Below are 27,534 nucleotides of genomic sequence, written 5' to 3'. Positions count from 1 at the left end.
CTAAATATAAACTTAACCCAATCTAATTGAATTTAATTAAACAATATAATATAGAATTAATCCCGACTCAACCAACCACTTCCTAAACTATAGATAGTAAAAGTCCGTGGAAAAAATCAAGTTCATGTAAATAGCTGGCATCACCAAAAAAACATAAAGCGTGGATTGTTTTGGTAAGAAAAAATCAAATTGAGTTATAAATATTTCTATATTACATAATTAGCGGACAAAATTCGCTACTGCGTGAGAGGGAAGGCTGCACTGCAAGTTCCCTATGCTTTCGGTTTCACTATTGTAAACACTAAAAAGTAAAACTCAAATCGTGAGAAACATAAACAAAAAAATGTAAATGGATCATAGTATATGTATGTCATTCAGCGACCTGTGATTTCCGTTCTGGATCATCCCTCCCTTGATCAAAATAGTAAATTGAGGCCAAACAAATAAATGCATCCGTAAGAATAAGATTGAACACATCGAATACAAACTTCGGAGCAAACAAACCCCAAACCTACAAAAATTATTAAGCATTGAGTAAACTATACAAGCATCAAATATGTACATATGGGTAAACGAAATATATTTCAAGTAAAAAATAGAAAAGTTACCATCAGGTGCCGCCTTTGAATTGTGACACACAGTATCGTGAAAGTGGTTGTGATTGCTGTTATGAGCCCATATGTTGTGTACATCTATATAAAACATTGAGTGGTTATTGCATTGAACATGCAATGATCAACTTGTAGATCTACTAATAAATGAAGAAAACTCACTTGAGACAATTGTGTGAAAACAAAATGCCTTCCAAGATTAGCCTGGTTCTTGATTGCAACAAGAAACGGGAGTCCAAAAACTGGAAGAATGATAGAAAAGCCAAATGTATCAATAGTAAGGAGGATTGCTTGGCGAACAAGCACAAATTCTTCAAACCTGAAAATTAATCAGTCTCAATTATTTGATTTTTCAATTGTGTAGCAATAATAACAACAGAGAAGACCCTTTTAAAGCCAGTAACTGATTGTTCGAACGCAAATAATAGGGTTGATTGTAATGGTTACATTTGTTTAGGGTCCCAACACACTGCCAGAGAAAAAGGAGTCCAATATCGAATCTAATATCTCAAATGTTAATAATTATTTACCCTATGAATGCAGCACCGTAGCGGAGACCATCAAATGCACACCTGAAACCATGATGTTCAAAAATTTACAAGACAACGGGAATGCAGAACAGAGAGTTGCAAAGTTATGCATACACCTATTAAAAATGATAATTATAACTCCAAAATTAAACTTTGAAAATTACAAGCATACCAGTGACCACTACAGAAGAAGAGACACGTAGCAAAGAGGCTCCATTGCATGATAGAAAAACTTCTCGGTCCATCCTTACCACCTTCTATGTTAACAAACTTCATAATAAAACAACCTGTGTAATACATAGAAAATTAACATTTCTTCACTAAAAAGCATGCAGCTTTGAGCTCATGAAATTAACTACTAAACCGTAATATCCATTCCTTATCTACAATTGTTAGCAAAGCATAAGTTAAGCCATGAAAGAAATGTATTGGAGAATTATGCAAGATATAGGCAATTTATACAACCCCAAGAGCAAAAAATAAAAAATAAAAAATCACCTCCAACTATGGATGCAAAAGCAACAATGGGACCCTGTTTTCCTGAGAGAAGAATGACAGTTGAACTCCACGCAGATAACATGGATGTTGTTTTTGCAACTAAATTTGTTTTGCAATCCAAATTGCTTTTCTTAAACAGTTGACCAAATGTCAGAAAAAATAACTGCCCCAAAGCAATAGCATAAATGATTCTAGGAATATAAGTTCTTCCAATGCTTTGAGGTATCAATGCGCCATCAAATCTATTACTGTCTGTGATCCAATGAGCAATTATTAGCATATAAGTCAAGATAGTGCCCAGTATGACATACTTCCATGGCCAACCAAAGAAGCAGCCACTGGTGGCCTTGTACAGCCAAGCTGCCAACATAATCAGAACTACTATTGGGACAACTTCAGCTGCATAGTCCCAAACAGGTAAACCTGAGGCTATGTTGATGATCCATGAGGAATAATCTTTCATAAAAGCAGATGTGGCAGCCTGCTTGGACAGCCCAACTTCAATGGCAAATCGGCAAAATGTGCTCAAAATAAGAAACCCAATGCTCTGCAGAAAAGATAGACAAGTTAAAGAGCCATTATTTAATTAGAATTCCAATGAAACTTCTATAGGCACACTTGCGTTAGAATGTAAGGAAGTCCAGACATAAACTAATCTTTTAGACAGAGGACAGAAATAAAAAACTAAACAAAACACATACTTCAATTAACAGCTTTCCCTTGCTAACTGATTGGCGTAATGTCACAATTCCAGATGTGCTCAAAAGAAAATTCGCTACTTTCCCTTCCTCCACTGACAAAAAAATAGAGTGAAAAATACGACGACTACTTTAAAGATTCTGAATAAACAAAGTGGAATGTATGTTGATAGAAACTTCACACTTACAGATATAACTGTTTGAAAGGAAACTGAATGCACGAATGCCCAGTAAAAAGATTGCAAGAATTGAGCCATTGACAATCCAAGAATCTTCAGATGATGAAAATGTCCCATCATGCTCCTTGGTTGTCCTTAAAACGGTAAAAACTTGAAATATAAGTGATATTAACATGATTCCAATGCCAATTCCCATCATATTCAAATCAAATTCAGTCCATTTAGACCGAGCTAATTCAGTGACTGCTGTTAGGAACTTGAAGTATGCATCAATTTGCTTCTTAAGTGCAGACACTGATGTATTGCTGTCATGTTGTCTATCAAGCAGAAGCTTTTTGGTGGAATGTGACCAATGATTCTCCACTTGATCATAGATGCTTGCTATTCGTGATAAGTCTTCACGAGAAAATCCAACTGCTGATGAAGCTGAGTAAGCATCTACATATCTCTTCACCTAGACAAGGAGAAAATCACTATTCAAATGACTAAATGATATCTCACTCACTCTCCTAACTGCTTATATCATTATTGGCCACCGTAATTAAATATCAAATGGTAGTAAAACCCAAGATTTCCCTAAAGAATAATTAAGCTATTTTGAAAGCAAAACAGACTTTTTTTCTGATTAAATAATACATGTATGATAAGTTTGTGAATAATATTTTTACATGCAGCACCACAGCGGAAACCATCAAAATTTACTAGCATAACAAAAATGTCCTGCATTTATTGTTTATGAAAAAATAATGCTAGTATATTGAATATGAAACTCAGTTTACTTACAATACAAAAATGTCAAAGCATATTTTATGAATAAATAAATCATGCATTGACACTGACAACGTTAAAGTTTTCTACATTGTTATCCAATCACAAGTCTTCATGTATGATAAATTAGTTGATTTTTATAGTAACCACCTTAAAGTTATAACAGGACTGATTTCTTATCAGTTGATAGTATAAAAACTTTTGTAATGACAATGCATATATGTACGAATATACATGCATGCATACGTATAAGTGCCAGCATTTGTTAGCCCTCGTATGTTCAATTGGGATAGAAAATGTGGGATATGTTTGTTTCAGTCTAAAAAATATTAACATATTAAATAGTTCAATGGTCTGTGCTGGTGCTTGAGCAGCACTGTTGTATCAACAAACAAGCTCCAACAGTAAACCGTTTTTCATAAAGTAAGCATGGGATTCTCAAAAGTCCCAACAAGAATTATGTTAAATGAGACAAGAAGAAGAAAGATTGCTGTGTTTTTCAAGTCAACGATTATCTAGAGAAGTAAGAGTAAATGCTGCAACCAGGAAAGAGAGTATTCTAACTTTCGAATTGCACCATCAAGTCCGTTTCACAACTTTATAGCCAAAATTTGGGCAGAAAAAGTGTAGAAACAGTAACTTGTAATTAAGAATATAAGATTCAGCAAGCACCTGCCAAGAATTTATGCACAGCGCATTAGCATAATTCTGCATCCAAGCATCTGATTCTGACAGTTTTTGAGAGGCATCAGAATTCCAACTATCTGCTCCCAAAGCGTATAATTCAGGATTGATATTACCAATGCTGATGAACAAGAAAAAGACGTGAGTATCAACATAGTTATCAATAAATTTTTAAAATGTGCTACAATGAGAAAATAAAAACCGGACATCAAAATAGAAGCTTCCAGATTGAAGAAATTAATGGAGAATAGGATTCAGGACATATAGACAGGGACATCAAAGTGATCAATCAACAAGCCTTAACTCAAGAAATCTGGAGGCTTATATACACAACATTAATGCTCTGATGCACAATATGTTCGTTGGACTTGACTGAAAAAATTGCACAGGTACTTCATCTCATAATTTTCATTTATCACATGTAAGTGTGTGTGTGTGTGTTTCTATCAAGACTAGTAGCAAGAATTTCTGAAGCCCTCAGGAAAATCTATATGATGAATGATATCGGTTAGATATCTACTTAGGCACAATGGCTCCAAAATTTTATTATATATTCATCTATCCTCTAAAAAATTTTCAAGATAAAAAGGTTTCAATCCCCTTAACTCCCAAAGATTTGCTGTAAATTCTAACACCAAATAACACTTAAAATACTTTCATGCAATAAATATCCTATGACTTTGTAAACCACCTCAAAACATGAAATACTGAATCAAGATTGAGACCTAAACAACCTTCCATTTAACCCACAACTCATACCGGAAAACAGAATCTTACTGAGAAATATAGAAAATTTGAGTCAATACATCTAGCTAATTATATAGCTACTAATATAAGACAAAGGAAGACTAGTAATATAGACAGGATGCTTACACTGCACCTTCCATATGGGAAAGGTATGCCAAGCAACGCTGAGATTGTTACTGCAAAGTCTAGCTGTAAAGGATGATAGGCAATTTGATAAATACAGATATGAATATATTAAATTATATATGAGGTGTTCAAAATGCCATTACAAAGTAAAAAATGTGCTAACCTGCTGCATGGAGCTGAAACAAACATTCTTTCCATCCTGATAAGTAATTTACCCAGAAAAATATTAAAATCCAAGCACAAAATTATAAAGATCATGTCAGCTTCTTGATTACATGGATCACACTACCTATAACGAATGAATTATCTGAGTGTGTCCTTTAAGCTAGATAGGCATGAAGTCAGCGTTATAGTTTACCAGAGGTCCCCTCAATAACTTATTTATACACAAGTATACATTATTTATCCACTCCCAATTATGCTCTCCATTCCTTGATTTTTCTTGCACTAAAGGAAATGTGCATGTGCAAGAGGAAGCAAAAGATTGTTGAAATTTGGAAAGAGATAAAAGAAACTTGGAAGACACCAGATGTTTATTGTCAATGTTTACACTTTAAAAGGAATAGTAAATACCAGATCCTGTTGACAAGAAGAAGAATCATATTCTGCAGGTACAGAAGAAAGAGGCTTCTTAAAACTCATGGCAAAAAGGGCAGTTTCAACCTGCATGATTTCATCACCAGTATCCTATGTCATATTGGGAAAAATTTACAAAAGAAAAAATAAAAAGCATACGAAAAGACACTATAAGTGATGTACACACCTCTTCAGCACTCCCACCACCATGATCACCATTTAATGTTTGTCCATGATCACCCATGACCACAAGCAAAGTATTTTCATGTGAGCTCCCAGGTCCAGACTGATTTTCCAGAACTTCAATAACTCTCTAAAACAAGTTACATTAGTTTGTTTATCAACCCACGGAAATCAGCAAGTACTAAACCAAAAAATTTGGATAAAACATGAATACAAGATTACCACAAATATTGTAAATCAAGGATTACAAAAAGAAAAAAAAAAAAAACCTCTAAGATGGTATTGTATTGCTCCAGCTTTTCTATCATTGGGGTAGAGTCAACACCAAATATGTGTCCTGCATGATCCTGAACCAAGCAGAATACCATACACAGCATCACACGAAAATTGCTTATCACAACGGTAAGGAGAACGAGAACAAGAATAACAAGTATAGAATGCGGATATTAGGATTATTAAGTGTATGGCATGGAAAAAATATCAAACATACCACTCCAAGAAAATGGGCAATAAGAACATCCCAATCTTCTTCATATAAGGATGGTAATAGGTGATCAATGCACCCATTGTCAACCTACACAACAAACAACAATATTTCATATTCCCTGAAACGATGGATCAAACAAAAAGGCTAAAGCCACCCATACGCAATTCACATAGACTGCAAGTATTAAAAGACTAATCAAAAGTCGGGTTTAACACGACAGAAGGCCTACCGTATGAAGATCTTTGACATTAAAAGACGGGTATGGATAAGATCTTTCAAAATGATGAGGAAATAACTGAGTCCACGTATCATCCCCCATCATGACAACCTTCTTTCCATTTTGAACCAACTGCAAGTGAGCACATAAATTAGCAGAAATTTAACAAGAACCAGTTTCGATCTGGGATCAAAGTAGTGAAGCAATATTTGAATGACAAACATTACAGATAAGGTTTTAAAAAACGACCACAATGTCAAGGACTCTCAACTCACTAAGACTGCATCGCAACCTCAATTGTATCCACAAGGCCTCATTTACCCACAATATCAAGGATCACAACGAAACCACAATCGCAACTACAACTCTAATATAAAACCTAAATTACATGCAAGAAGCAAGAAAGAATACCTACCTGATTTATGAAGTTATCTTCCACAATTGCCGGGGCACCAAAGCTATTACCAACATCCACGAAAGTCGGAAGTCCACCAGTTGTCAAACCCTACATCAGTTCAAGATACGAAACAAAAAATCCCGAATTCATAGACATTCAAAACACTCTACCAACTAAGAAGGTTACAATACTAATTCACAATTGTAACGATGAATTCATGAAAAAGAAATCGATTAGACCTTCAAGCGCTGCAAACTTGTGGTAGGCGGATCAGCAATGGCTTTGAAAATCCTTGCAGACAGCGGTCGCGTCGACGCCGCATTCTTCAAAACTGGCAGTTTATCCATCCACGGTTTCGAATCTGTCACACAACATAACGAACTCGTGAGAAAAAAAAAAGGAAAAAAAATCGTTTAGCAAGTGAAGAATAGGTGAGATAGGTAACCTGCGAAGAAGGTGCTGGGAACAACGAAATCAAACCTGAAACGCGAATCACAGAACAAAACGTGATTAATGAATGGTGATAATTGTGAACATCGTCCAGACATAGTAGTGTACCTGAGAGCATCGAGAACGACGAGGACAAGACGGTTAACTGCGGGTTTGGTCCAGCAAGATCCGTTGTTGGAAGAGAAGCAAGGGGAGCTTGACACGTCGGAGCAATGACTGTGGTATGGAAGCTCGGTTCGGGTGAGGAGAAAACCGGCAGTGAAAAGGAGAATGGCGAGGAGGTGAAGCAACAACGTCGTCCACAGCGGCCAAATGTATCCCCACTTCCCACGCTTCCGTCCTTCCACCGCCACCGCCGCCGATGAAGACGTCGTTTCCGATTGCTTCATTCCACTACTCCGCTTCCGTCTACTTCTTGCTGCTCTGTTCAGTTCATCCATTCATCCAAACTTGCTTAGAGTGTGCGTCAAACTATTCCTAATTCATCTTACAATAAATAATAAATTCCAAATTCAATCCTTTTATATTTAGATGAAGTAATTTAATATATAAATTATAATAATAAATGTTAATATGTATATATAAATTTTAATTAAATTTAATTATTAATTTAATTTTAAAATAAAAAAGAACATAATTAAATCTTTTTATTTGAATTAAATTATATAGTATTAAGTGTATTTAGACATTATATTTTATGAAAATTATGCAAAGCATAAAGTATTTCTCGTATGATAAATAAAAATTTATAGCGAACTATAATATAATATTCGTATATCATTTACTACATGACGACGTAGTATTATAAAATCTAAGAACAAATACTTTGGAATTTATTTTAAGAACAAAATATAAACTTTTATAATTATTTAGTGATGAAAAATATAATTAACCCGTACTTTGTTTAAATTTCAATACTATATCATTCTCGCTTAAAAGTAAAAAGAAAAAAAAAATAAATTTAAATAAAAAAATAAATTTAAGTCACATAAATAAAATTATTTTTAATTATTAATGAATTATAAAACATGTCCATTTTCATATAAATTATGAAGCACTTGTATCAAAAAATCAACTGGACCGAACCAAATTGTACTAGACCGAACCGAATTGGACTGGACCAAACTGAATCAGATCGGACCGAATCAAGTCGCACTGAACCCCAAATCGCACTGAACTGAACTGAATTGAACTGAACCGAACTGAACCGAACCGGACCAGACTGAACTGAACAGAACCGAACCAGACCAGACCAAACTGACCTAGACCGAACCGAACCGCACCAAACCGCACTGAAACGAGTCAAACCGCAATGAACCGAACCGGATTGAACCGAACCAAATCGGACCGAACCGAATTGAACTGAACTGAATTGAACATAAATACTCTTTACTTTTGCTGAATTTTAAAACACCTTCAAAAAAATAGAAGAAATTTAAGAAAAAATTTTACACTTTCATAATTAATATATATAAAGCAAAAGGAGAATCCTTTTGTAATGTGGGTAAAAAATGTCACACTCAAAAGTTTTTCCATCAAAAACACCACAATCGTGAGGTCCCTCGTAAACAATTGAAACTTAATGATTTTCTCCAAATTAAATAGAGCAAGTGTATAAACAAAAACAAAAAGAAATTGTATACTTTCAATAAAAACAACATTCAAAGAACAAGCTTAAAAATGTTTGTATTCACCTTTCACGGAAATAACTATTTCATCAAAGTGGAGATCATAGAGTTCTGAAATTGGTAAAAGCCTAAATATTTAAGAAAAATATTATAAGATGATGACAATTTTTTTACTTTAATATAATACAGATAATCATAATTATGTTTAGTTAGACTATTTTTTTTCATCTATAACAATATGTAAAGAGGATACCCTCTTTTGTGTTCATATTTCATTATTCCAATTTTATCCTTAATTATTATTTAAAAAATTAATTATTTTATAAATAGTTTACTTTTAACCGTTAGCCAAAAAATCTCTTTTGTCTTCAACAGTTGTTTTAAAAACTTCTCTTATGTATATATTTGATTTTTCTAATTTTATATTTAACAACTATTTTAAAAATTCATTATATATTCTTTATTGAACTAAATTGAACCGAACCGAATGAAATCGAATTGAACTCAATCGAACTGAAATGAACCAGACCAAACTGAACCCCACTAAATCAAATTGAATCGAACCGGATCTAATCGTACCGAACTGAACCGCACTGAACCGAATCGAACCGCATTGGACCAAACCGAACCAGACCAGAGCGAATTGAATCGCACTGAAACAATTTAAACTGAACTGAACCGAACAAAACCGCACTAAACTGAATCGAACCAGACCAGACCAAACTGAACTGGACCAGATCGAACCAAACCGCACTAAATCAAACCGAACTGCACTGAATCAAACCTAACCGCATTGAATCGAACAAAATCGCAATGAACCGAACTGGATCGAACCGAACCAAAGCAGACCGAACCAAATCGAACCGAACTGAAACTAACCAAACCAAATTGAACCGAATTGAACTGAACTGAACAGAACATAAATACTCTTTACTTTTGCTGAATTTTAAAACACCTCAAATGAAAAGGAGAAAATTTAAGGAAAAAATTTACACTTTCATAATTAATTAATATAGAGCAAAAGGAGAGTCGTTTTGTAATGTGCGTAAAAAATGTCGTACCAAAATTTTTTTCACCATCAACACCACAATTGTGAGGTCCTCTTAAACAATTGAAACATAATATTTTTCTGCAAATTAAATATAACAAGTGTATAAATAATATCAAAAACAAATTAACAAACTGTATACTTTCAATAAAAAACAACATTCAAAAGACAAACTTTAAAATTTTTGTATTCACGTTTCACAAAAATAACTATTTTGTCAAAGTGGAGAACATAGAGTTTCGAAATTGGTAAAAGCCTAAATATTTAAGAAAAATATTATAAGACGATGAATTTTTTTTTTACTTTAATATTTAATTTGTATTATAAATAGTTTAGTTTTTTTTTTGTTACTTTAATATAATACAGATAATCATAGTTAAATTTAGTTAGACTAATTTTTTTCATCTGTAATAATATATAAAGAGGATACCCTCTTTTGTGTCCATATTTCGTTATTTCCATAGTTAAATTTCTCATAACTTTTAGAATTTTTAATTGAATTTCTATTAAGAAAATTGTTTTTATTGAATATCCAAATTTTTATACTTTTTAATTGGGTGTTTGAGGTTTGATTTTATAATCACCATAGTATTTTACATCGTTATTAGTTAAGTGTCTCAACATAAAAAACAAAAAATGGCTAATTTAGCTTTAAATTTCTTATAAATTGAAATAATTTTAGTAAAATATCTATTAAAAGTTTTCGTTCTATTGAGCACCGAAAAATTTGATATATTTTACTTCAATACATGAACTCGATAATAAGTTGAGTTTTCAGTCTCAGAATACTACATGTAACTAAAAAACAACTTTATTAAAAAAATATCGTTTTAATTTAAAATTAAAGGTTAATTATATTTTTTTATCATAAATAAAAATTAAAATTAGACTATTTTATAACTTTTTAATTTATACTCTATCTATAATAATATATAAAGAGGATACTTTCTTTTGTGTCTATTTTTCATTATTCTAATTTGACCCTTAATTATTATTTTAAAAACTAATTATTTTATAAATAGTTTACTTTTAACCGTTAGTCTAAAAACCTCACTTGTCTTCAACAGTTATTTTAAAAACTTCTCTTATGTACATATTTTATTTTTCTAATTTTACATTTAACAACTATTTTAAAAATTCATTATATATTCTTTATTGAACTCAATTGAACCGAACCAAATCATATTGAACTAAACCGAACCAGACCAAACTTAACCGAACCAGACCGAACTTAACCGCTCTGAACCGAACCGGACCAAACTGAACTGAACCGCTCTGAACCGAACTAGACCGAACTGTACCAAATCGGACCACACTAAATCGAACCGAACTGAATCGAACCGAACCGAACCGGACTGGACCAAACTAAACCAAACCAGATCGAACCAAACCAGACCAGATCGAACCGAACAAAACAACATTGAATCGAATCGGACCAGACCAAACCGGACTGAACCGAATTGAACCGCACTGAATTGAACCACTATGAACCGAACCTAACCGCACTGAACCGAACCAAACCACAATAAACTGAATCAGATCGAACTAAACCAAACCGGACCGACCCGAATCGAACCGAACTGAAACTAACCGAACAGAATTGAACTGAACTGAATTGAACATAAATATTTTTTACTTTTGTTGAATTTTAAAACACCTTCAAAAAAAATGAGAAAAATTAAGGAAAAATTTTACACTTTTATAATTAATTAATATAGAGCAAAAGAAGAGTCGTTTTGTAATGTGCGTAAAAAATGTCACACCCAAAAGTGTTTTCAGCACCAACAACACAATCGTGAGGTCCCTCTTAAAAAATTGAAAAATTGAAACATAATGTTTTCCCCCAAATGAAATATAGCAAGTGTATAAATAATAACATAAACAAACGGTATACTTTCAATAAAAACAACATTCAAAGGACAAACTTAAAAATGTTTGTATTCACCTTTTACGGAAATAACTATTTTGTCAAATTGGAGAACATAGAGTTCCGAAATTGGTAAAAGCCTAAATATTTAAGAAAAATATTATAAGAGGATGAAAAAAAATAATTTGTTTACTTTAATATTTAATTTTTATTATAAATAGTTTAGTTTTTTTTTGTTACTTTAATATAATATAGAGAATCATAGTTAAGTTTAGTTAGACTAATTTTTTCATCTGTAACAATATATAAAGAGGATAGCCTCTTTTGTGTCTATATTTCGTTATTTCAATTTTACCCTTAATTATTATTTTATAAATAGTTTATTTTTAACAGTTAGCCTACAAACCTCTTATGTCTTCAACAGTTGTTTTAAAAACTTCTCTTATGTACATATTTTATTTTTCTAAATTTACATTTAACAACTATTTTAAAAATTCAGTATATATTCTTATTGAACGAAAGTGAACCGAACCGAATCGAATTGAACTGAATCGAACAGGACCAGACCGAACCGAACACTACTGAACCAAACCGAACCGGACCGGACCGGATCAAATCGAATCGCATTGAACTGAACCAAACTGAACTGAACCTAACCGCACTGAACCGAACTGAACCGAACCGAATTAAACCAAACTGAACTGAACTTAACCGAATTGAACGAAACTGAACTGAAATACTCTTTAGTTTTGCTAAAGTTTAAAACACCTTAAAAAAAGGAGGAGGAAATTTAATGAAAAATTTTACGCTTTTATAATTAATTAATATAGAGCAAAGTCGCTTTTATAATGTGCGTAAAAAGTGTCACACTCAAAAGTTTTTTGAACACCAACACCACATTCGCGAGGTCCCTCTTAAACGATTGAAACATAATGTTTTTCCTCAAATTAGATATAGCAAGTGTATAAACAATAACATAAAACAAATTAATGAGCAGTTAACCGATAGAAGTTCAGTTTTTTAAAAATAAACGATAAAACAATACTGTTTAATTTTTCTCATTTTTTAAATTTATTATTTAATTTTTATTATAAATAATTTAGTTTTTTTTTACTTTAATATTTAATTTTTTTATAACTTAATTTTTTTTATTTCACGTATTTTCACGGTTTAAATTGACGTTGATTTAAAAGTATGAACAAAAAATTCAAACACATGCATCAAATTTTTTTCTATTAAATTTATAATTTTTGTAAATTAAAATATGTTTTGTCTCGTATATATTTAAGTTTGTCAAGAAAATAATTTATATACATCGGAAAAAAAATCTAAATGTTACATTATTTTAAGGGAACATTGTGTATACATAGAAAAATATAATTAGTTTTGACCGACTTTTGTGTCCACTTTTGTGTTTCATTCAATATATAAGAAAGATTCTCTCTTTTATGTCTACTTTTCGTTTTTTTATTTTATCCTTAATTATTATTTTAAAAAATAATTATTTTATAATTAGTTTATCTTAACTGTTTATTTTAAATTCATTTTATTTTGACCGTTATTTGAAAAAACTTATTTTTAACAATTATTCTATTTAATAACTATTTTAAAATTTATTATATATATTTTGAAAGTAAATATTATTCTTATAAAAATTAATAGATATGAATAGGTGTTGTCACGTCGCGCCTGTGTTTTCGCTAGTATCTATAAATCAAATTATCTCTATTAACAACTTCAATTTTGATAAAAAATTCTTTATCCGAAATTCAATAAAAAAAAACTAAACTGCATTAGTTTTCAGAAATTAGAACTAGACCAAGACTAAAGAAAATTAACAGCTTAAATATTTTTAGACAAAAGGAGAGAGTATAAAACAAAAAGTAATTAAACCTTATTTTTTATTACCAATATATTTTAAAGAAGAACAGTAAGGTCTGGCGAAAATAAATAATTAATAATCCCACTGCCCATGACAAACTAGGAACCGTGGGATTCGATAAAAACATTAAGAATTTCCGATCAAGTAACCTTGCGACAACATCGTTAACGGTGTTACTCGTACTTAGGTGGAATAACATATCAAATAGTCCACTTATCGAACCTCTCAGTCTTGTATTGTATATTCCCAAGTGCTGCTGAAGCTACTTCGTTTACCGTACTAAAAGTTGCATTATCCTACACGAAACTACGCTGTGGTTTCCATGCACGGTTAATCCAAGTGAAAATTCGAAGGAGCCATATTTTGGTCTTTTTAGGTGAAAGGGTAGCAAAATGTTAACACTTCCTTCTTACCCACTACTTATTAATAGGTACCGACCAACCTTATCATGCTTAGATTTATATATCAATCCCATGTTACACCTGTGTTGTGGTTCCGTGCCTGCACTATAACAGTGTAACTCTTTCTCATTTACCCCTGCTTTAAGAATAATTTCTATATCAGGTATTTCTTTTTCCTTTTTCGAATTTATCATTAGATACTACGCTATAGAGTTATGCATATGAGTTTTGTTGAACAGCTGAAAATGCCTTTAAAGTGTTTAATTGCCAATTAACAGATGAGTTGAGAAAATGGCATTCAAGTATTTGCTGGTTTTGACGTGTGTGTGTGCTTGGTTTGGATCCTTGGCTGTTTCTGATAAGGAGTTATTAAGGGTTGGTCTCAAAAAGAGGAGTTTGGACATTAACAGTTTTAGTTCTGCAAGGATCAGAGAGTCTGTTCATCATATAAAACCAGATACAGTGTATTTGAAGAATTATCTTGATGCACAGTATTTTGGAGAAATTGGTATTGGGTCACCTCCTCAAACCTTCAGAGTTGTGTTTGACACTGGAAGCTCGAATCTCTGGGTTCCTTCTTCCAAATGCATTTTGTCTGTAAGTTCGATACACTATGATCTGATGCAATTGAACACTCCTTCAGATTTTCTTTTTCATTGACTGAGTTCATTTTTAAAACAAGATATATGTGACTACCTGCAGATTGCTTGCTATTTCCATTCCAAGTATAGGTCCAAGCTCTCTAACACCTATACGAAAATAGGTGAGTCCGAATTAGCATGACATTGAATACGAAGTTAATTCATTTGGTTTTACAAGTTCAAAGGTTGTGTTATTAGTTGAAATTCATGTTAATCCTACTAATTCAAGAACACATGGGAAATGAAACTTACATTGAGTGAGAGCTACGTGAACTTCACCATGTACTTAATAATGCTTATACTGAAGTTTTTGTTTGGGAAATGTCCAGGAACATCTTGCAGGATCCCTTATGGCCATGGACACATTCCTGGCTTCTTCAGCCAAGATAATTTAAGAGTAGGGGAACTCATCGTCAAAGATCAGGTCTTTATGACTCTAATCAGTATTTTCATTCAAATGGGTTTTTGTGGTGTTGGTTTTTCTGATGGTTGGTTATTTTCCATCCAGCAATTTGCTGAGATTACAAAGGAAGGACCTCTAGCGTTTTTAGCACATCATTTTGATGGGATACTTGGACTTGGATTCCTGAACAAGTCAGTGGGACAAGTCACACCAGTGTGGTAATTAATCCGTTTTTTTATCATATATTTGATCTTTGCTTAGTGCTGTGATTGTCTTTGGTGACAAAAGGATGGAAGAAATACAGTGATTAGTTCTGAAAATGCAGGTACAACCTGATAGAACAAGGGCATGTGACTCAAAAGATTTTCTCCCTCTGGCTAAACCCAGACCCAATGTCAAAGATAGGGGGTGAGATTGTCTTTGGTGGTATTGACTGGAGGCACTTTAAGGGTGATCATACTTATGTTCCACTTACTCATGAAGATTATTGGCAGGTCTGTTATATTTATAGCTTTAACTATGTCTCTGTAGCTTTCAGCATCAACCATCTCAATATTGACATTTTGTGTTTTCATCTCCAGATTGAGGTGGGAGATATTCTACTCGAAAACAATCCAACAGGTTCTCTCCCTTTTATTTCTATTCCATTTGATGTTAATCTACATGCCTTGTTTTTTCATTGTTGCTTGTAGTTATTAATGATATTTATAAGGTAAAAAATACAGTTATATTATATCTGACATTTATGAGACCTTGAACGAGACAATCTAATTATGTGGTCTACTAGATATAAACATAGGATAGTCTAAAATATGTCAGACGGTCTAAGAACCTTCTAAACGAGATTTTACGGAGTCAATTCTTACAATATTGATTGCTCAAGATTCTATATCAGATACAAGTTGGTGCAATAGGGTGTTAATTTTTCATTGAATTTCTCCTATAGGTTCATTCTCACAGCACCAATGTGTTTTTAACCGCCAACTTATACCACTGATTCTAATTCATTTCTTCAGATTATTTCTTAGAGTTGAATCACAAAATTAAATTTTAATTTACAGGGCTATGTGCTGGTGGTTGTGCTGCTATTATTGACTCAGGAACCTCTTTGATTGCCGGTCCAACTGTATGATCTCAAACATTTTCTTTGTGGTTTTTTTGGTTGTCTTTTTTTTAGGTGTCTCTTTTGTAACAAGTTTTTGTTTGCAGAAAATTGTGACTCAAATCAACCATGCCATTGGAGCAGAAGGATATGTGAGTTATGAATGTAAAAGCATCATCCATAACTATGGCGATTCCATATGGGAATATATAATTTCTGGGGTCTGTTATTTATAACTATCTCCTTATACTCAGTGATTATCCAAAGTTCCAGTGGAATTAACTATTCTTTATATACTTTACATGTTTTCAGTTAAAGCCTGAGATTATATGCGTTGACATTGGACTCTGCTCACATAATAGAACATACATAAAGAAGTAAGTACAATACTTCTCATTTTCCTCTGTTTCTTTTGAGACACATTCCTTTATTTCAATTCTCTTAACCAAAGTCTACCTTTAACCTGCAGTGATGTTATTGAATCAGCGGTACATAATGAAAGCTGGGGCGAGTCAAGAACCAAGGAGAGCCCCTTGTGTACTTTCTGTGATATGGTAGTTTTTTGGATTCAAGTTCAGCTTAAGCAAAAGAATACAAAGGATAAAATATTAAAATATGTAGATGAGGTAATAGTTGCACAATGGTTAAATTAAATCTCAGAGTTATCGATTTTACTTTGAATTAAGTATTCAATAACTCTAACTTTTCCATTTTAGCACTTACAAGCTCTTTGTTTTTTCTGTAAAAGCTGTGTGAGAAGCTTCCCAATCCCGTGGGACAAACATTTATAGACTGCAACAGTATTGACACCATGCCACAAATTACATTCACTATTGGAAACAAATCATTTCCCCTCTCTCCGAAACAGGTCTGAGTTTTATGGTCAATTTTTCTAAGCCCCACATAACTTTTCTGCTGTTTTAACATCTTCTGTCCCTTTTTCCTCGAAGTAAAAAATGTCTGAAACTAAGGTTGCTTGACTTACATATTTGGTCATTAATACTAAATAGACATTAATGTTCCTTTTTTGTTCACAGTATATGCTAAGAATCGAAGAAGGTTGTTCCACTGTCTGCTATGGTGGTTTTGTTCCTCTAGATGTGCCACCACCACAAGGTCCCCTCTGGTAATGAATAAAATATTGTAATGAATTACTGCAGCATATTAGTGTTAGTAGTGGTAATAGTATATGACAGTTGAAGTATGGTTGCAGGGTTCTTGGAGATCTTTTCTTGGGAGCATATCACACAGTGTTTGACTACGGCAATCTTCGTATTGGCTTTGCTGAAGTTGCTTAGCCATAATTTGTGTTGGTACTGTGTCAAATTATTTGTAGGAAAAAACAAAAAGAAAAAAATAAAGGTTTATAGAATTTTACAGCATTGAAAAACTGCAGAACCTCGGAATTTATGTGCTGCAGGGGTCTCTTGTAAATGTTGATTAGTAATTTGGTATACTTCATCAATAAAATTTTGTTAAATATTTATTTTTCTTGGATTGTAACAGTGACGCAAAATAAAAACAAATGCCTTAGCCGTGATATATTTAAACTTTATATTATATATATATATATAATATTTTTTTAATTTAAATTCATTTTGAAACATATTGGGAGTGTTGAAGGGGAGAAAAAGCACATTTAATCTCGTATTCATCTATTTTTGTTTACTTGAGTGGACTATAGGGCAAAATCATAGAAGAAGAAAGAGGAAAAAGTTGGGATCGTAAAAGAGGAAAATGTTGAAATCAAAGAAGAAGAAAGAGGAAAAAATAGGATTGTTAAAGAAGATGGAAAAATTGAGATCGTGTAAAAAAAAGAGCAAGAAGAGATAAAAAATCACACATTACCATTCGATTACCTCTCAATCAGATTTCGGGTATGTAATTGCATCAATTATTTTATTTTTATTTTTTTTACTTTCTCCGATAGTTTTACACAATAGCTTCTGGAATTCTGTTACCGTTTACCATATGACAGTCGAATGTTATTAGTTGTTTTCTTATGATTGTGGATGGTAACAAATGATTTTCTTTTGGTTGCATTTAATATATCTATGTGGAGGAAAACCATGTGTTTGATAACGAACCTCAACATAAGTTTATGATTAAAATTCAACAGATTAAACCTTCTTCTGGTGAGACTCGCCTGATTGGACTATCTCGCATCAAAAACGCATTTTTATCAATGCTTTTAGTAAAACTTAGTTAATCCCAATTGCCAAAGTTAAAACATCAACTAACCCCAATTGATGTAAGATCCTATCATAGGTTTCTCCTCTTGGAACTATAAGTATCAGTAAAGTCCGAAATGAGTTTCAATTCGTGGTAAGTCCGGTTTGAGTTTGGTTAAATTGAGAAAATTTCAAATTTTTTAGAAGTGAATTGAACTGAGTTCTTCACTTGATTCACGGATTAAACAAGTTCGAGTCGGATTGAAGGTGGGTTGATTCATTTAATTCATCAACATTTTTTTACAATTTTTTATTTATTTTTTATAATTATTTAGTACTTCTAATTATATTAGTTCACAATTTCATACTTTTAAATGCTAGAATGTTATGTTGTTCAATAATATTTGAATGACATAAATGTTTTAATGGAAAAAGTTACTTTGACACCACCATTCCCAAATAACTATCATTTGACACCAACTTTTACTAATAAAATATTAATTTATATGAGTGACAAATGGGATTATTGGTGTCAAACTACTACCGTCCATATTTAATTAATTTGTTTGTCATGTTTTATAGGTTGATACTTTATGCTTTAACTGTTATTATTGTCTTTATAATAATATTTCGAGAATTAAGTGAACACTTTAATTTTATTATTATAAAAAATAAATTAAGTCAATTCACTCTCATTATAATGTAATAAATATATTAAATAAATTAAAAAAAATAGTGTAAGTGAATCAACCCACTAACCTACCAATTCATGGTAGGTTAGGACAAGTTGCAAAATTTCAGATTCACCAAAAAAATGAACTGGGTTGGATGACTTTTTTTTTAACTCAATATGTGGTGAGCTAATCGGTGTAAGCCGGATTAACTCATTTTGACACCCTTAGACGTGAAAGGTTGTAGATTTAATTTTGTTAATGATCGGAAGTTATAAAATTAATTCGGTGAATTTGAAAGGAAAAGTGAAAAAAATTATAGATTTACTTAATCACTAATAAATTACTAACAACTAAATACCGAGTAAGAATTAAAAGTATAAAAAAAATTATGAACCGGTTGCTGTTATGACTTTTCTGATGTATTTTAATTTTTCTGGATAGAAGAAAGGGGCAAAATTAATTCCTAATGCTTTCTTTTTGTTAATTTATAATTTGCATGCTTCGTTTTTAGATTCAGTTTTAAGGTTTTTAATTTGATACTGCTCCTTTAATCGTCGCAATCATTTGTTACACAAGATACTTGTTCATTCTTCGGGTTTAAATTCCATTGTGACTATTACAATTGAGAACTACTTTTGTCATGAGCCATGATATCAACAAACTCATGTCTTTAAGATGAACATCCTATTACAACCAATTATCAATCTATTTGTTGGGATGCTTATTGTCAAGATTGAGTTTTTCAAACAAGATTGCAGTGAAAGATGTAATAATTGTGATGTGTGGATTTAAACTTTGACTTTTTGTTGGACTTAACTTTTTTATTTGTTGAGCTTATAGACTTCAATGGTGAATTATTTGTTGTGAAGGAATGTCTGTGATCAAGTTTCTCCACATAATATTCTATAGTTTGAGATATATATCCAATTTGATATTTTTGCATCCAACATATTAGAAAATATCCTACTTTTGTTATGTCATAAAGAAAAAGTACTTTTAATTAATATAAAACATGAAGGATAAGATTTGATGTGTTTATATTTAACTATTAAAGCATGTTGTAAGCTTAAATATATATTTAGTTTTTATTTATTTTTTGTTTAATTAAGTTTCATTTTTGTGAAATTTTAGTCAACTTAGTTCTTTTTATGTATTTAAATAGTTATCGTTTTCGAATGGTACATCTCACGTGTCAGCTGTTCATTTTTTTGTTTTTTATTTAATTATTTTAATTTCAAAAAAAAAATTCAGGTATCAATTCACATTTGTATCACATGTCAGTTTGTGATTGTATTATTTATTTTTGTTCAATTTAGTCCTAATATTCGTTATATTTGTTCAATTCAGTCCCTTAATTTTTGTTTAATTTAATCTCAATTTTTGTTATAGTGAAATAATTTTTTCCCTTTCAAGTTGAGACCAAATTTAATTTTTTATAGATATTATATATATATATATATTTAAAATTTACATTATTATTAGTTATTTTTTAAAACAATTATAAATTATTATATTTAATTATAAATTGAATATAATTTTTATATTCAATTATTAAATATAATATAATTATTTAAAATATTATTAAAATATGATTATTAAATGTTTTAAAAATATATATTATCATTTGTAAAATTGACATTTAAATATAAAATATTTAAATATTTTTATTTCATTATAAATATTAAATTAAAATCTAAAATATTTTATATTTAGATGTTAATTTTATAAATATTAGTTTATTTTTCTAAAATATTTGTAATATTTTTAAATATTAATTTTAGAAGTATCAGTATTTTAGAATATAAATATTAAAAAAACATTTAACCAAAATTGGAATGAAATGAACAAAAATTACAAATATAGGGACTAAATTGAACAAAAATAACAAATATAGAGACTAAATTAACCAAAAAAATAGCATAGCCACAAACTGACACATAACATTGACACGTGACACAATTATGACTTGATACGTGAATAATTTTTTTAAAAATTAAAAAAAAAAAACAGTAGTTGACACGTGACATACACAGTTCAAAAACATGAACCATTTAAGCACCGTTAGAAAAAAAACCAAATTGACAAAATTTGACAAAAATGAAGATCTAATTGAATACAAATTGAAAATGATGACCAAATTAAATAAAAACAACGAAATTATAGACAAAATGTATATTTAAGTCTTAATTTTATATATTTCTAATGCAAATTTGGCTATTTAATTTCAAAATGCATGTGATTCTAAAAAAAGTATATAACTATACGCGTAAAAAATAATTAAATTAGGAATCTCAAAATGTTTTTTTTTTCTGTCATGCAATACAGGAGTAAATTCGCAAAAATGTTAAAATATAAATACATTTGACTCATTGTTTATTAAAATTTTAAAGATGAATTAGAATTAAAATATTAAAATACTTTTATAAAAATAAATACACATGGAAGAAATATTGTAACTTTACTGAATAAAAAACATGTTAGAATTCTAATCCTGATGCATTACGGTGGAAGCGTAGAGAAAGTTGGCTCAGAGTTGAAGGAAACCTCTGGATTCTTCTCCCAGGGTTGAATAAATAAAATACGTTTCTTGTTCTCAAAGGCCTTGCGATTTTGTTTTCTATATCAATTATAGTGCTTAAATTCAATTTTCTGCGTGTGTCTGTGTGGGGAATTGGAATTTCGAGTTTGCGAAAATGGAAGTGAGAATCGGGCAAAGGGTTTCTCGTGGAATGCTCCCTCTCCTCGCTCTCCACACCTTCAGCGAGTATTACCGGTCGGAGCACAAGCCGCCGGTGACCGCCGCCCTCATCGCCGCCAACACTCTCATCTATCTCCGCCCCTCCCTCTTCGATTCCCTCATTCCTCCCATCCAGCAAGTCTGGTTCAACCCTCACCTCATTCTCAAGGTAACTTTCTCGATTCATCTTCTTACAACGATCAACGTTTCATTCGACGCTTCTACATTCTAATTCTAATTCTGTTAACAGCACAAGGACTTGAAACGCTTCCTTCTCTCGCCGTTTTACCACATCGGCGAACCGCACCTTGTCTACAACATGCTATCGCTTCTCTGGAAAGGGTTTCAGCTGGAGACGTCAATGGGAAGCGTCAATTTCGCTTCCATGGTTGCTTCCCTTCTTCTCCTCTCCCAGGGCGTTACCCTAATCTTATCTAAATCACTGCTTCTCTTATTCGACTACGACAAACCCTACTACAACGAATACGCCGTTGGCTTCTCCGGCGTCCTCTTCGCCATGAAAGTCGTTCTCAATTCCCAATCCAGCGATTATTCCTACGTCCACGGAGTCATCGTTCCCTCTCGTTATGCCGCGTGGGCCGAATTGATTCTCGTTCAGCTCCTCGTGCCGGGTGTCTCGTTTATCGGGCATCTCGGTGGCATTCTCGCAGGGCTTCTTTATGTGAAGTTGAGGAACACTTATTCGGGCTCTAATCCCATAACATTGCTCGTCAGAGGGGTAACTGATTTTTTGAAGTGGCCTTTCAAGTTCTTGCCACGCCGGGGAAGGATCACCGGAAGGGGCACTGTGGGAACTAACAGGGGGTGGAGATGCCAGACATGTACGTATGATAACGATTCTGGGTTGCGGAGTGTGTGTGAGATGTGTGGGACGAGTAGGGGTGTCGATGGGCTCTCATCTTTTCAGCGGAGTTCCCGTCCTGATGGGCTTCCTTTGGATGAGTTGCGCCGCCGGAGACTCGACAGATTTTTGAGGTAGGCGATCGTAGTTCACTATAGATTCTGGTAAATAATACATTTGGATACCCAGATTTCACATGTGTTACACTTTTTGTTTCAATATATGTTTGTTATAGAATTATGATGATAGGTTATGTGAGCTTAGCAATTACATTGAGTAATGAATGTGTTCATGCTAGATTGATTTGGCAGATTCTTTTAACAAAAATTGAATGATTTTATAGTAGCTTTTGTTGGTATTTTTTTTTTTTTCTATCAAAATTAGTATTTCATTGCAGGATAGTTTGAACTTATTTACTTAAATCCACTGTGTTTACCTAAACAAATGTTATCAATAGCAGATGACGGCCTATGACGGTGTGAGCCAAATATCTGCCACATAAATATGGCGGATGGCGTGGCGGCCTATGGCGGAAAGTCATGGCCGACAAATTTTACATATTATGTGATTAAAAACAACAAAGATGATTAAAAATAGCATAGTGACAAACTAATATTGTAACATTTATATAATTCTTATGATTGTCATGCTATAAAGTATTGAACATAATTCATAAAAACTCTAATATTTCGTTTACTAATGTGAGGATGCATTGCTTTGGTTTTGGGTGCTTGACATTATCCTATAAGTTGAAAGTAATCGGGAACAGTGTTTTTTTATAAGCAAACATAAGAACAACAAACAAATAATCGGTTCTAAATTTTGAAAGAAAAAAAAACAGAGAATGATAAAAACAGAGCAGCAACTGGATGAACAAGAACACGAGAAAGAGGAAGAAATAAAGGGCATATCAATGCACTCGTTATTCAAAGATCAAAATTTAATATGTAGTAAACAAACAAATGGAAGGAACAAAAAGAAGAAACTCACATTCAAGGTTTACGTCGGAGCTGATGTCGCCGACGTAATCAATGTAAGTTATTGCCATAGACCACAGAAAGGGGAGTCGACGATGTAGAGGCTCATTCTCTAATGCTGTTACATTTTAGGTTTATCACTGCGTTATGACAAGGTTTTCTTTTTTAAAAGAGGGATAAAAGTTCATGGCAAACCTAACCACTATTTTGACTTGGTTACATATGTATGCCACTTAGATGCCTTTCTATTCCTATTTCACACCAATCGTTGCAAGTTTAAAGAACTTTTGAGCATCACATAATCAATCACATCGGTGGGGTTGGCATCAGGATCAATAATTATGACTATATACTTTCATAGCTTCATGATGTTTGTATATCACATATTAGTTGATTGAAATCTTTGGCTCTTTTGCTCTTTCCTACACCATTGGTCTTTCAAATCTTTCTATGCTGATTGAAATTTCATGCTTAGTTTTACTTTGGTCCCTAATAAACAGTATACCTTGAAGTGCTGGTCCATGTACGGTCCATACTAGATCTTACTAATTGTCTCCATACTATATCTCACCAATTGTTCATCCTATCTTTTCTACCATCTTGATAATCCATGTTTCTCTTAGTAAAGTCTTTCAATGACATGTTTAGATATGCTTGTCTTAGTAAAGTCTTTCAGTAACATGCTTCTTCGGTCTAGTTAGCTTTCTATTATTTTATTCGATGCAGCTAGGTCATATTGGACTTGAACCTGAGACTTTCTTGTTTAACAATGATAGATAAACATATTATTGTCTAATTTTTGCGGTTAATTTAGATGTTAATTCGTTTGATAATTAAATCTTTAGTAATTAATGCTATTAATTAATTTAAAGTTTAATTAGTTACTAATTGAAATTCTTTTACTCATAATATTGGCTATTGCATAGATTAATAATTTTTAATATATATATTAATATCTAAATTATTTACTATAATAATAAAAATAAATTAAATAAATTTTTATGAATTTTTATTTGAAGATTTTTTTACAATAAAACATGAAATATTTGTGATTTTATAAAAATTGAAAAATAAAGTTACAACATAAAGAAAAAATCTGACAAAGGATATTAATATATGCAGATAGAGAAAGGATATTAACTTATTTTGCTCCTAAAAGACTGAGAAAATTATTTCTCATACTTATAGTTTACTTAAAATTTAATGTTTTTGGTGAAATGTTAATCTTAACTACTGTATTTCAAGAGAAATAACCGTAAAGCGAAAATGAATTGTGTGTTTAGACAGAGTATTTTAATAAAATAATTTATTTCTTTGAAAAAATAAATAAGATTTATTTGTAATAAAATATTTTGTTTGGATAAAGAAATTAAAAAATATTTAATTTCTTTTACTTTAACTAATTGAAATTAAAAAAAATATGCATAATATATATATTTTAAATGCTTTTTAGTTTCTTTATCTAAATAATGTATTTTATTACAAAAGAATTTTAAGTTATCTAAATAAATGAATCACTTTCTTAAATTGTCTTATCCAAGTACATTATAAAAAAAATTATGAAAATATTAAAATCTTCTTAGTATCTCTCATTAATTAAACAAGTGTTTAAGATAATATTAACGTATGTACGTTTATTAGTATATATTAACAATCTTAAATTTTAATACAGTGTATATTAAACTGCAAAAAAAACTAAAAATAAATGCTAATTAATATATAATAATGATAGCATTAAATATTTATACATATGAATCAGTAAACATATATTATGATATTAATAAATATATTAATTTTTTTCTTTGTCAACAAAGTTATATATTTTAATTTTTATTAAAGTTCAATAATAACTCAATTGTATACTTTAATATTATAACATTTTTATTCTATTGTATTCTTTATTTTTTTTTCATATACATTCATTTAAATGATTTTTTTTTTAGTATTGTTAGTACATTAATCAAAGAAATGTGATAATAATCAATCATCCGATCCTAAAGAAGTGAGAAGAAACAAATGAAGATAGCAGACTGAAACTTTTAGCTGTTTATTATAATTATTCTGATAAACTACATCTGCTTAATTTGACCATCGGTACATGAATTCCCAGAAACTCGTTTGTCCATTGAAGCCATAAATGCCTTCAGCAGATAGGAGCCATGAACATCCGACACCATCACATCGTACTCTGTCCCTGCCGAAGGAATAAGCATCAAAATGATATTCCTTAACCTTTTCCCACCCCACATCACAGAAAAACAGTGTTGTTCCAAAAACATTGTCTGAGAAGTCCCACCCAAACTCTTTCCCATTTTCTGTTATGTTGTCCCAGATCATTGTCCTTGGACTGGCAATGCAGAGTGATGTTGTTTCCAGCTCCAAGCCTGTTCTTGATGCTCACATGTTTCCTACTTTCAACAACACTGCTGCACAATCCTATTACCACCACCAGGATCACAACATGCTCTTTTCTTATCTTAGCTAACCCACCCATAACAGGATTTTAAGTAACATTAAACATGTATAGCCACTTCAACAGGAACATCATATATAGGCATTGGTTTTGCTGTGCATCTTCCTGAATTTCCAAGGGAACTTGTTTTTCTCTTTCTTTCTTTATTATTTCCTTTCTAACTGTCACCAGGTATTACTTGGATTAATCTTTTAATGTCATACTCATTCATTGCATAACATCTAAGATCTCCAAAATTAAAGTAATTTCTACCATATTTCATTACAAAAGTAGAGTATTCAAAAAATGTTCCCTCAATTATTCTTGTAGACATCGTGGTTGAGTGATATTCTTAATTTTAATGAAATATTTATTTTTACTTGTTTTGAATAAACTGTGTCCAGAGTTGTCAGAATGGGTTGGAACTCGCAAGCCAACTCGGCTCACTACGAGTTTGGGCCAGGTTGGGTTGAAATTTTTTTATAAATTTTAATATGGATTGATTTTTGACCCAGCTCATTTAGAATTCGGCTCATCCAGCTTGAACCCGTGATGAGCCGGGTTGGTGAGCCAACCCGCAAATAAAAAGGTCATATAAATGTTTTTATTTTTTTTATTATGTTGGGCTTTACATTTACGTCATGTTAAGTTATTTTTTTATCCAACACATAAATAATTTGTATTTTTTTATTTTAGTTTGTATTTGGATTGCATTAAAGTTTATTTAGATTTTAATTAGAATTACAATTTAGTTTTGACTAAAAAAAATAAAAAAATAATATTTTTTTTCTAATTAAGTGAACCAGTGAGCCAACCCATTTAATCCGTCAACCTATGGTGGGTCAGATCGGATTCAAATTTTTTTGACTCGCTAAAGAGTGAATTAAGTTAAATTGGTTCACTAAATCATCAACCCGTGATAGGTCAGTCCGAATTACTCATTTTGATAGCTCTAACTTTGTCAATGTCTATAATTATACTATGTATTTACTGGGAATGTAAATTTATTTTAGATAATTTATTTAAATAAGTAATCAGTTTACTACAAGAATTGGACTTAGGTTCATTATTATTATATATATATACACACACACGCTGGTATGTCATTTTTTTCTAGAAAAATAATATAATTAATATTATATTTATTTATAGAAAACTTGTAATTTTCTAAGTAAAAATTTTCAAAAGAAAAATAATAAAAAAATATGCATTATTTTAGTAGTAACGCATATATACTGTTTTTATTTATTTAAAATATAAATATGATCTAAATTTATCTCATAAAAATATGATGGTATATTTTTATAAATTTGATAATAATATGATTAATAATATTTTAAATTTATGGTCATTATAATAGAAATATTTAAATAAAATAAAAATAACGACTATCAATTTCGATTAAACAAATATTTAAAATTATTAACATTTTTAAAATCTTTTACATATTTAAAATATTTATGATTTAAAATTATTTATTTTGCCTGTAGTGTACTAAAATATTATAGATATTATAATTATGGTAATTTTTCGGTAAA

The 27,534-nt window shown here is 31.3% G+C and overlaps 3 protein-coding genes and 1 pseudogene across 8 annotated transcripts; 2 read left to right on the top strand and 2 right to left on the bottom strand.

Moving 5' to 3' along the window:
* Positions 1-140: 140 nt before the first annotated feature.
* Positions 141-7,627, bottom strand: LOC114179924 (Alkaline-phosphatase-like family protein). Of its 2 annotated transcripts, none has more exons than XR_003603550.2 (20): positions 7,260-7,627; positions 7,147-7,181; positions 6,941-7,062; positions 6,720-6,809; positions 6,317-6,436; positions 6,091-6,174; positions 5,870-5,947; positions 5,605-5,730; positions 5,415-5,504; positions 5,005-5,040; positions 4,849-4,904; positions 3,957-4,089; positions 2,526-2,970; positions 2,341-2,432; positions 1,640-2,186; positions 1,314-1,428; positions 1,142-1,183; positions 774-853; positions 609-692; positions 141-511 (listed from the first exon to the last, which is right to left on the bottom strand). XR_003603550.2 is itself a non-coding variant. In XM_028066430.2 (20 exons), the coding sequence occupies exons 1-20, from the start codon at positions 7,589-7,591 to the stop codon at positions 371-373; spliced, it is 2,925 nt and encodes a 974-aa protein (XP_027922231.2). In that variant the 5' UTR covers positions 7,592-7,627; the 3' UTR covers positions 141-370. The 2 variants fall into 2 exon arrangements, 1 of the variants encoding a protein (XP_027922231.2); XM_028066430.2 differs by having other exon boundaries at positions 774-930.
* A 6,356-nt stretch (positions 7,628-13,983) lies between these two features.
* Positions 13,984-17,609, top strand: LOC114177435 (cyprosin-like). 3 transcript variants are annotated; one of them, XM_028062768.2, is made up of 14 exons: positions 13,984-14,140; positions 14,256-14,574; positions 14,680-14,740; positions 14,948-15,042; positions 15,127-15,239; positions 15,347-15,515; positions 15,603-15,642; positions 16,083-16,147; positions 16,231-16,344; positions 16,436-16,500; positions 16,593-16,749; positions 16,872-16,991; positions 17,161-17,249; positions 17,337-17,609. In XM_028062768.2, the coding sequence occupies exons 2-14, from the start codon at positions 14,269-14,271 to the stop codon at positions 17,419-17,421; spliced, it is 1,479 nt and encodes a 492-aa protein (XP_027918569.2). In that variant the 5' UTR covers positions 13,984-14,140; positions 14,256-14,268; the 3' UTR covers positions 17,422-17,609. The 3 variants fall into 3 exon arrangements, with proteins under 3 accessions (XP_027918569.2, XP_027918572.2, XP_027918571.2); XM_028062771.2 differs by having other exon boundaries at positions 14,059-14,140; positions 14,235-14,574; XM_028062770.2 differs by lacking the exon at positions 13,984-14,140 and having other exon boundaries at positions 14,175-14,574.
* Positions 17,610-21,453: 3,844 nt separating this feature from the next.
* RBL14 (RHOMBOID-like protein 14) lies at positions 21,454-25,788 on the top strand. 3 transcript variants are annotated; one of them, XM_028060609.2, is made up of 3 exons: positions 21,454-21,874; positions 21,956-22,701; positions 25,655-25,788. In XM_028060609.2, exons 1-3 carry the CDS (start codon positions 21,662-21,664, stop codon positions 25,671-25,673), a joined length of 978 nt encoding a protein of 325 aa, XP_027916410.2. In that variant the 5' UTR covers positions 21,454-21,661; the 3' UTR covers positions 25,674-25,788. The 3 variants fall into 3 exon arrangements, with proteins under 3 accessions (XP_027916410.2, XP_027916412.2, XP_085526791.1); XM_028060611.2 differs by lacking the exon at positions 25,655-25,788 and adding an exon at positions 23,028-23,246; XM_085670665.1 differs by lacking the exon at positions 25,655-25,788 and having other exon boundaries at positions 21,956-22,912.
* LOC146888022 (self-incompatibility protein S1-like) lies at positions 25,299-26,038 on the bottom strand (annotated as a pseudogene).
* Positions 26,039-27,534: the final 1,496 nt, after the last annotated feature.

The sequence above is a fragment of the Vigna unguiculata genome, chromosome 3, assembly GCF_037176805.1.
Source record: "Vigna unguiculata cultivar grain cowpea cultivar isolate G323 ecotype 2 chromosome 3, ASM3717680v1, whole genome shotgun sequence".
Classification (NCBI taxonomy): Eukaryota; Viridiplantae; Streptophyta; class Magnoliopsida; order Fabales; family Fabaceae; genus Vigna; species Vigna unguiculata.
This window is presented reverse-complemented; position numbering and strand designations above follow the sequence as displayed.

Bases quoted from the DNA above. Each gene is read 5' to 3' on its own strand.
- LOC114177435 (XM_028062768.2), top strand. From the start codon at position 14,269: ATGGCATTCAAGTATTTGCTGGTTTTGACGTGTGTGTGTGCTTGGTTT. The intron at 14,575-14,679 runs GTAAGTTCGATA...GACTACCTGCAG, and splicing joins CTTCCAAATGCATTTTGTCT to ATTGCTTGCTATTTCCATTC. The intron at 15,643-16,082 runs GTTCTCTCCCTT...TTTAATTTACAG, and splicing joins ACTCGAAAACAATCCAACAG to GGCTATGTGCTGGTGGTTGT.
- LOC114179924 (XM_028066430.2), bottom strand. From the start codon at position 7,591: ATGGATGAACTGAACAGAGCAGCAAGAAGTAGACGGAAGCGGAGTAGT. The intron at 5,948-6,090 runs GTATGTTTGATA...TGCTTGGTTCAG, and splicing joins TTGCCCATTTTCTTGGAGTG to GATCATGCAGGACACATATT. The intron at 4,090-4,848 runs GTGCAGTGTAAG...CTTGTTCATCAG, and splicing joins ATACCTTTCCCATATGGAAG to CATTGGTAATATCAATCCTG.
- RBL14 (XM_028060609.2), top strand. From the start codon at position 21,662: ATGGAAGTGAGAATCGGGCAAAGGGTTTCTCGTGGAATGCTCCCTCTC. The intron at 21,875-21,955 runs GTAACTTTCTCG...TTCTGTTAACAG, and splicing joins ACCCTCACCTCATTCTCAAG to CACAAGGACTTGAAACGCTT.